Source organism: Anabrus simplex, chromosome 2 (genome assembly GCF_040414725.1).
Source record: "Anabrus simplex isolate iqAnaSimp1 chromosome 2, ASM4041472v1, whole genome shotgun sequence".
NCBI lineage: Eukaryota > Metazoa > Arthropoda > Insecta > Orthoptera > Tettigoniidae > Anabrus > Anabrus simplex.
In genome coordinates this window covers 1,105,395,918-1,105,406,699 of record NC_090266.1, presented here as the reverse complement: position 1 = coordinate 1,105,406,699, position 10,782 = coordinate 1,105,395,918, and the positions used below count along the sequence as shown (strand labels likewise).

Genomic DNA, 10,782 nt, shown 5'->3' with positions numbered 1-10,782 from the left:
GCCATACAACATTTCATTTTCATCCTGATATATAAATACTATTACGGCTATTGTTATATGTTATAACAGCTAATGAAATTTTCATCGAACACTTGAAGAAATTAATTGTTTTTAAAAATTTAAAAATTAGTAACTTACCTCCCATTTTACTTGGCATATGGAATCTGTATTCTGCTGTTGTTGTTCCAGCATTATTGTGAGCCTTCACTCTCAGCTGGTATTCAGTGTCTGGCTGCAATCCTTTGAGCACGAAACTCTTCTGAAGTTCCACGCTATTCGAAACTGTGTGTAAAAGTATTTATTAACATATTACAATAAGCTCTGATAAGAAAAATGCAAAGCTCAGAACACAAGGAACTTCATTTTTCCATAGCAATTTTAGATCAGAAAGAAATGAAGCCAATAAAATATGTCTCTTTCTTGCTACTGTCCACGAATCTAATCCATCTTTCTATTGTATATATTCGCACTTGATTAGATTTCCTTGGACTCAAAGCTCATCTAACCTTGTATTTAACTTCTTCAATAATATAAAGAACAAATATAGAAGGGAAATTGCGGAAGTATTCCTAGAAGGAAGTTATAGGTGATAAGCGGGCACTGATAAATTCCTACGAGAACCAGTCAGCGTAGCTCAGAGTATTTGCAAACATGCTATCAATGCACAGACAAAAAAGATAAATTTATATTTAAGTGTGAATGAAATGAAGCCCCTTTTTAATGGGTGATTTTTTGCATTCTATTAAACTGATTTCAGAGAGAAATACTTGGAGTTTATTAAGTTATTTAAAGTAATTATAAGATAAGTTTTAAGTTTCCATAATTGCGTTTTCCTATCTTTACTTATTGTATGCCTTAATTTTGTAAAAATCTGCACATAAAAATCAGTCCTTGGAACAGAGAAAAACAGACGGGCTCTAGCACTGAACCTCACACATAAACCCCTTCAATGTAAACAGACATACCATAACAGTTCAATGAATCGTCGTTATCTTGTAACGAATGCACCCGCGGTTTGAATCCAGATCAAAGCTTATGAGGTTTTCTAATGTTAAGTCACGTATCTTGGTTCGGTTTCCACATAAGATTCCAGTGGCATGGATCACAAAATTTAAGAATCACTTAAAACTGTACGGTTTTCTCGCCTTTTCCACTTTTCTTTAAAAAAATGAACTCATCTCCGTTGTTTCTTATTTGCTCCTTTTGCAATTTTTTTATTCGATTACCAGGAACACTTCGGTCAGTTGGTCATGTAATTACGTGTGCGAACGTTAACCCGTGTTTTCCATATTTATGCTGGTATGTGCGTCTCGCCACAGGATATGAAGTATTATACCAGTATTTTAATGGCCTGAAAGTGGAAATACCCAATGCGACACACAATTTAGATTAAAAAGATACATTTCCATATTCCTCAACAGTGTTGATCACTCTTATGTAATGTTTTATTTTCTCTCAGACATCTCAAACCATTCCGTTTTTTCATTTCCAAAAATGTACGGCTCCTGGCTGAACGCTCAGCGTAGTCTTTTCTGCTCAGAGAGCACCGGGTTCGATTCCAGGCCGGGTAGGAGAGTTTAACCTTAAAATGGTAAATTCCATTGGCCCGGGGACTGGGTCTTTGTACTGTCACGAACATCCCTGCATCTCACACATCACACTATCCTCCATTACAATAACATGCAGTATCCTACACACGCCATATGCCACCCACCCTATTCGTAGGGTCTGCCTTACAAGGCTAGAAATAGCCAAACAAAATTCTTCTTCTTATTATTATTATCTGAAAGAATAGTTATAGTAAATAAGTAGGACACTTATTACAGAAGAGCCTCCGTGGCTCAGATGGCAGCTCACCGGCCTCTCACCGCTGGGTTCCGTGGTTCAAATCCCGGTCACTCAATGTGAGATTTGTGCTGGACAAAGCGGAGGCGGGACAGGTTTTTATCCGGGTTCTCCGGTGTTTCCTGTCATGTTTCACTCCAGCAGCATTCTCCAATATCATTTCATTCCATCCGTCATTCATTAATCATTGCCCCAGAGGAGTGCGACAGGCTTCGGCAGCCGGCACAATTCCCATCCTCGCCGCTAGATAAGGGCTTCATTCATTCCATAACTGACCCGGTCGAATGACTGGAAATAGGCTGCGGATTTTCATTTTCACTTATTACAGACTATGCATTAACATGATTATAAATAATAGTCATGTTATTTGAAATAAATTTAAAGTACCCATGCCTTACTCCATTTAAAATATTTGAATGCGTCTTACATACACACAATTGGCTCTCAAATATAATTTTTATTATGTTTTATGACATAAAAATCTAGATCCTATTATTTAACATGTGCACTATTTCTACACATTTTTGACAAACATTCTGATCTCTGGCAAACTAACTCTTAATTGAAACAAAGTGTCATCAATCGGATTCTGAGGAAAAAACGCCAGTAGTACCTTTAACATAATAAACAGTTCCACAAACGGTGTACTAAATCACATCCTACTTGATACGTTATTGCAGTTAACAGGATGGACTGAAATAATAAATACTTTTGATCACAGTCCAAAGTTTGAATTTTAAATGGTTAATGAACTAAGTAGGTAGAATTGAAAACAAATGCCTAATAATAAGAAATCATAACTAGTTTCATTTGGACTAACCTTTCTTGGTACAATAAAATATACTTCGTAGATTTTGGATTATCAAAATTTTGAAATTAAAAAATGGCTCTCAGTGTCCCGTTTATAGTTTAAGAAAAATCAAAACAGCACAGAATTACGCACGGATAGGTTGCAAGTGTCTACAAGAAACAAGTGTACATGGGGAGGTACATGAATAATCTTCGAATACTGCATTATTTATTTTTAGTAATTTTTACACTGGTATTTGAATCGACTTCTAGTTAGTATATCTTAAAATCGTGCCATTTCTTATAAAGTTAGAGTTCAATAAATTTTATTTACTCACGCCGGTAAATTAACTCCTAGCTAAGAACACATTTTAACGCGCCAGAAAACACAGATTTTAAAATGTCAATGAATCTCTTTCCTAGTTCGACGACATTGGAAGATGGTACAGAAGCATACAATATCAGTGCACTAAAGATAATTCTCCAACACAGAAAGCTATCGTGTTTCACTCTCGATTAACGTCCAGAAATAACCAATCACATAATTTCCTTAATTTAGTGCTTATTGAGGGAAATAAAATAGTAACCAATACGTTCAGTGGTTATTTCAACAATGGAAACTCCACCATGAAGAATTGACTACGGTGCAGAGGAAACATTCTGATCAATGTAGATTTTGCTGATATGAATTCATGAACCATAAAGAAACTCATGTAATTTATGTAAACTATTCAAGAGCTTTTGTCCAAAATACTGTGTCAGATGCCTTAGAATTTCACAACAGGTGATGGCTGAGTTCCTTCTTTCATTTTTCATTTTAGTAGAGCGTGGCACGAAAGAAGGTTGACTGTATGAGACAGGTAGTTTCTCTATCACTGTACATATAACGCTGAATATCACACTCTGATTATATTATTGTTGGTTCTTGCTGTTTAAAGGAGCCTAACATCTAGATCATCGGCCCTATATTATTAATAATACTTCCTAACTCTCTGAGGCATCTACTTCTGTCAGTACGTTTCCTTCATCCACAGAATGAAAGTAATAAACTTCCAATCGAAATGTATAAATGGACTTCAATGTTTTCAGGTTTTTGAGAGTGGTCAGCCGTACATTTTATTTTATCGTATTGTGATTTCTGACTTACAGAACACAATTGTTAAGAAAGCAAAAGATGGGACAAGAAGATGTATTCAATTGTTCAAAAAATGCCATATAACTGGAAGTAAAGCTGAAATAATCCAGTGTTAGGAGAGATCGATAGTCTTCTTATGATATTTCATGTATAAGATACTTTGAAAAATGTAAAACTTTTAAACATCAGTACATAGATGTTGGTTCATAAAATAGTTCGGTTCCAGAAGTACGTCTTGATTACCGCTAAACTGTCTCAATTGACATGATCTGAAGATTAGTTGATGTATAAATTGACGATCAATGAATTTGTGCATGCCTTCCCCGTACTTTGAAGTTGCCTCTTCATTTCGAAATCTTTCATTGTACGTGGAATGTTTTATCGTTGAACAAATAGAAACAGTACCTCTTTGAATATTATCCTATTTTTGGAGCATAATTTAGAAACTATTTCTTGGTGAGACGAGAACGGTTTTATTTGCAATATAAGTTCACGATTTATAGTTTGAGATAATTCACATATATCATGGAAATGTTACATTTTCTTAATCTTCCACATTTTTTATTCTCACTGTTAGTATGGTGATATATTTAAATAACTTGAGTATTCTCAGTTGCACATGATTTCTCGATAGAAGTTATATTATGCTCACATCTGGCCAGACGTTGAGAGAATGTGGGAATTTCACTGGTTTTCATCCATGACCAATATATGTTCTTTCGTAATGTAAACGGGCATTCCTGCTCATTTCCTTGGAATGTATAACATGTTTTTGTTTCATAAATCAGTGGTTTGATTCCGGTACAGGTTCTTTAACGATATATTACAACGATGCTACCTTTTCAATACGATTATTTTACATTCTAACCATGGGTATTTAAATTAAAATAAGAATTCCACAAGCGCAATGGCTTAAAATTCACGCAAATTCTCTGTATGAAATAGAAATAATCGATGGAAATTCTTAATGACATAATTTTCGAACTAACTGGAATAAGTAATTCACAAATGTATTGAATGTTGTATTGAAATATAAAATAAAGTATTATTGGAAATGCGACGATGCAAAAACAGTCCTGGCGTTCAATCAATGAAATGCATCCCTATTTAAAATATAACAACATCATGATAGACCAAGATTAAATTGCACGGAGAAATCATGGTTGGAAGAGCATGTCAACAGACATCTTCGAATTTTATAACTTGGATGACGAAGGCCGCAGTTGATTAAAAATACATTTCAATACCATTTTTAATAAAAATTATCTGCGAATTCTTCCTTATGGATATCGGTACTCGTGCACTACAACTCTCTTCGTGTTTGGCAGTAGGCAACAACCATCTGTAGCAGATGCAGAATATAAACTTTAACTAGTGTCAAGTGGATTTGAATGCCAGTGGACTCATTGTAAGTTAGAAGGGGCTACAGTGATCCAAAATTTTCCAATGATACTTTCTCTTCGGATAAGGTGACGTAATTATCTTCTCAAATGAAGAATGACAACTTAGCCACGAATTGAATATATCATTTCTGAGTATTGAATGTAATTATACCACCAAATATTAAATGATGGTAAATTATTCCAATTGTTTCTCAAAATTTTACCAAGTTATATACTACAAATATGATTCTTTGCTGTTGCGCTTTTTGTGAAACAATCGTTATGTATGCCTTTAACACTTAATTTATTTCTTCAAATGACAATAAATATGCTGCATCAGATGAAAGGGTTACTTTATTTCATGTTGACTACTCGAATATTCCATAGACACACGACTGGTTGAGTTGTACTTGAATTTCATTGGAGACTATTCCTCTGAGTTCTTCATGCTGTGAGTGTGAAATTTGCTGGGGATCACATCATCGATGTAAAAATTTAATGCAGCAAGTTCGTAGTTGCGATCAACGATACATTGTGAGGAGGGAGTGGCTTCACACACGAAATTATCCTTACTCGGTTTTACGGCCGCTTTTGCTTATACATATATATATAATTGTTATTAATACCACTTTCAACCTTGATTAGTGAGCTAGATGGCTTCTCACACGCCACCTTAATTCATAATTCAAGAAGTTTGCAATGAGTCTTTCCGTTATTTATGTTAGCTATTTTTATGTTAAGCCTGTTGTTTCTCGATGGATGTAGTATTTTTGCATTTGTCTCTTGGCACAGGCAAGGGAAAATGCTGTTTCCACCAAATACTAAATCTCATTTATGGCTGTGACGGTATAGAAGCTGATAAGGTACGGCTGGTACTGTTTATTGCCATTCATAGCACAACTAGTGCAACTGAACGTTATGAAAGGTGTTACTCGTAGGGCCGGTCTTGTTGCAATAGCACTTTGACGTCCAGTGAGGAAAGCAATGGAAAACTAGCTCCGTCTTCATCATAACTTGTACGTTTAGAACTCTTGTATCGTCGGTGAATTAAATGATTATTTAAGTAACTCAGATGTCTGATTGTAAAAGTAAATTTATTCTACAGAAGGGTGTCAAGGACATGAATACAGGACTCTGAATATTTCTAAATTCACTTTTTGGGTTCATCAAAATAGCATCAAACTTCTTATAAGCACGAGAGTTATATAGTTCAATATCAGTCTCTTACAGGAAACAAATGCATGTGGCGGAGGCTGTAATGTTCACACTTGGAGGACTATTATCGAAGGTTCCGATATTCTCGAAGACATATGATCCAGTCTGGAGCTTTTTGTCATGGAAGAGAACACAATGAATAACGGTTTTAATTCATTTAAAGAGAGAGATCCAAACTGCAGCTTGTTTCACTGAAATATTTTTTAAGTTTACACTCATGATCAATTAGTAAACGCATGCCTTTTCAGGGTCAAGTTCAAATTATATCAGGGTCATCTGTCAAGTTGAGTTTGCTTGGTTAATTACGAGTTGTTCTCCAAATAGTTCATCGAATTATTGTAGTTCATTACTGACATCGGTTGTTACATTCAAACTTATAACCGTGTAAATAACATATTTTCGCAGTTTATTTTTCGAGTACTCAAGGTTCCGTCTTACCCTGTTTAAAACCATGTTCTAACAGAGAGTAACAACTTCAGCAAAATGTTCCCAGTGCACCAGTAGACATTATTGTGCTCCACGGTTTGAAGCTGGAGTTGTCCTTCACCTTGATTGATGTGATATTCCACGCCTTTGTTTGCTTTCCCCATTATATTAGTCTACGGACATTTTATAGACTTCCTGACATGTCATGTCCATCATTTTTCCTCGGAGGTTCAATTCTAGAACTTGCGAAGCTGTAAAACAGAGAACGAAGTTTTCATGTAGAATATATTTTATATGTAGCGCAATATATTTATTACAACGGGAATTTGGAGTATATTCTATTAATTATTTGGCCAGTTGCTCTGAATAAGTAAATGTATCTCAGTGATAATTAGTATTTATAATTCAAGAACAACCCTGTGAAGCTCTGCAGACAGGTACATTCTTTTTAAACGCAGGGATTATTGACATTGTCTGGATCACTTTATATTCAAGTTCGCACTGTATTTTATTACTTCAACGATCGTTTGAATGTAAGGATTTTAAACCATGGTGGTAAACATCTATGATACAATCATGGAAACATAACAACAAATCACTTGATGTCATCTACTGAATGTATAATTCTATACAAATCACCTGAACTTTCTATCCAGTTCATAAATGTTTTATTCCGAACAAATATGTTGAAGTTATGAAAGTTAGAAAGATTAGATGACATCTTACCTAATGTCCAATGTGGTTGATCCAGACGTTTGTATTCCACCTCAAAATATAAGATGGGGCATCCCCCATCGCCCCAGTTTTCCAAGTAAAGTGTCACGGAGGTTGAGTTGATGTATAGAAATCTCTCTACAGGAACTGTTCCTGGCTTCCCTCCGTCAGTTGTTGCAACAACTACTTCACTAGGATGTCCCATGCCTATGGCATTGTGAGCGGTAACGTACAACTAGAGGACAACAGAAAAAAAGAAATAGTTTAGAATCGGCAAAAACTTCCAATTTAATTTATAAAAAATAGAATGCATAGCTCTGAACATAATGATGGGAAATACTAAACTTCACAATCTTTTAAGATTTTATTCTGAATAATAGAAGTATCTTATGCTGACAATCCTACATCTCTTTTTACTTTGTACACACATTCATTTATTACGTTAAGTTTGATTAATTTCCGGAAGCAGCCTTCACAGTGATAACCCGACAGTCTGTGACATATATTTTGTATCTTCACCACTCTGCTGCTGGATATTCATTTCAGAAAATTTAGATTTTTAAGAATTAATGCCATCTTATTAATAGGGTCTTTAGGCTAATAATTTTTAGAACGAATTGGACTTTGTGTCCGTATATTCAAGAATGCATACGCATTTAATCTTCACTGGTATGTGTTTGCGATTCTTCTGTTGTTGGGGACTAGATTACTCTGCTTGTCTTGAAAGGCGACGGAAAGGGTAAGATACCAATAGTCTCTCTCATATGATGAACCATGTTTGGCGCCAGGATGAAAAACACTCTCATAGGTTCATGTCCAAAGAGTATGGGTATAATATATCCAGTGGAATTTCTGATTTAGCTCTGTGTTTTCATTTCAGGATGACTTTTCTAACTACCTCTCTTGTTTTAATTTCCCTTAAAAATCTGGGAGTCCCTATTCTTGAAGAGTTTTTCTTCTCAATCTATCAGTTTACAACGTAGTGATATTCATATCAATTGAAATTAACGATGCAGTTATGACCTCTCCATTACAAATAAGTTTCTACGTCACATTGCAAGCAGATAATTGCGACGATGTTGTGGATTGCCCTCTTTACATAATAATTCCTTGCCTTAATTCCATTTTATTCAACTTGTGCCATATTTCTTCCACCTGGGCAATAACCCTAAATGCATATCAGTGGTGACTGATTGATTGATTGATTGATTGATTGATGAGTGAAAATATAAGAGAAGAAGGAAACACTTCGATAAGTTTGTTCACAGTATTTAGCATGTTCTCTTCCGCATCCACCAGCTTAATTTGATAGACTAACGACAATCCCACTCTCCTTAACAAAGTTTTATGAAGGAGAAATGTATGACTAACATACTTCAGATAGTGATCATACTTTAATGTTAATGCGTAGACTAAGGTATCTTTACTTGATTCGTGAATAATTTACAAAAACGAAATTGACACATGTCACAATCTGAATTCATGGAATAACTCTCCAGTTATTTGAGGTTATCGATCAAAAATAAAAACTCTCCCATTGCACATTCTGTAGAATTTGTCTATATGAAAAAGCTGTAATTTGCAGTCTTCGTTGGCATTTCCCAACAATTTGAAATACTCGCACAAAGCTTCTTTTTCACTTACTTTAGCCATCAAAGGAAGTAGTGCTGGAATGGTCAAAGCGTATTCGAAGGAGTCTATAAACGTCTATGTATGTAGTTTAAACAATGTGTTTATTTGTAGTTAGGTGGATATTGATCAAAACGTCTATTTTTTGTAGAAGGTGTATCAAAGTATTAATAATAATAATAATAGAAGCTTGATACATTCCTTCTAAGTATGTAATTATTTAAATGTTATGAAAAGTAAGTTACTATACGGGAAAATACACTTGGATTTACTGTGGAGAGTACACAAAATTCTAATAAATAATGGAATATTCAACATACAGAAGCCTAGAATGGAAATATTTGGGTGAACATGCGAATATGAAAGGACATTTTAAGTTTCCTTCAGAAGACTTTGGATATTTTCAAATATCAATAACGCAGCTGTTTCCTTTCTGCTTTCGTTAGTATTTTCTTTCACTGTTTCCCGTACTATGATACAGAATTCCTCCCGCCATAATGGAAGTGATTTACGACATAATATCTATTTTTGTAGTGTTGCACGATAACACATCATAAGAGGACTCTAAAGGCCACAAGGTACTGGCTGCATCCGGCACACATCCAACAGATGATATTTACCTGTATGTGCTCTACACAGATGATGTGACGATACTTTACCTTAAAGTCGCTGGCCACAGTTCCAGTCTAGAATCGATTAAATACACCCAAGTAGTTGATGACACCACGATCACACACGTTGTTACAGAAGGTTAACATATACAGCAAGTAATACAACTGAGTATTAGTACAGGTACCAAGATGAGTATTTGTCAAAATATCATAATTCATCCTCTTTATCACTTTCTTCTCGTTCTACCTAGTGCTGTGAGCAGTTTGTGGACGATGGTGATTTATGTAGCTTTCCCCGTTTCTGATTCTAATTTATTCAAGAGATCATTTACCAGACATCTACAGTCGCAGTTTACGTGAAAAAGGATTGCTGAGTTCCTTTCCACTCTTCCATCTCCCACACAATATGGATGCTTCCTCATAGATCTTATTCTATTTTGGACAATATCAAGACCTTTAAATTCGAACGAACCAATATGATACCCGCGGAATTGTTTCTTTTAGATATTCCCTTAAATAGCTAGATCTGCCTGAATAGTCAGCGTTGCAGCCTTCGGTTCAGACGGTCCTGGGTTTGATTTCATGTTTGGTTAATTCCTCTGGCTCGGGGACTGGAGTTTGTGTTAGTCTTGATACACACCTCTTCATTTACACACACCACACTACTAAAAACCAGATAAACATGCAACAGTGAATACATCTCTATATACAGGGTGGTCGGGAACAACGTGAACCGTATATATGAGCGTTACAGAGTTTGTCATTCTAATAAATAATTTGAAAGAAATAATTTAAATTCGCCCACGAAATGATCTGATTGGCTAACTTCAGCATCTGATAAAATGACAACGGTGCGAGATATCGAATTATTTCTTTCAAATTATTTATCAGCATGATCAACCCTTTAACGCTTATATATCCCGTTCACGTCGTTTCCGACCACCCTGTATAGGATTGGCAAAAAAAAGCCATACGGCCGTAAAACTCCGCTTAATCTGTACGTGGGCCCGGCTTAGTGGCTAAACGGTAGAGCACT

General features: G+C 35.4%; 1 protein-coding gene across 1 annotated transcript in view; it reads right to left on the bottom strand.

Moving 5' to 3' along the window:
- The window catches only part of LOC136863786 (cell adhesion molecule Dscam2), a 1,545,364-nt gene that overhangs the window by 106,047 nt on the left and 1,428,535 nt on the right, over positions 1–10,782 (bottom strand). Inside the window, exons 29-30 of the mRNA XM_068226091.1 lie at positions 7,519–7,741; positions 135–282 (exon numbers count right to left, since the gene is read on the bottom strand). Of these exons, the coding sequence (XP_068082192.1) occupies positions 135–282; positions 7,519–7,741 (371 nt within the window). The remainder of the gene's footprint in view (positions 1–134; positions 283–7,518; positions 7,742–10,782) is intronic.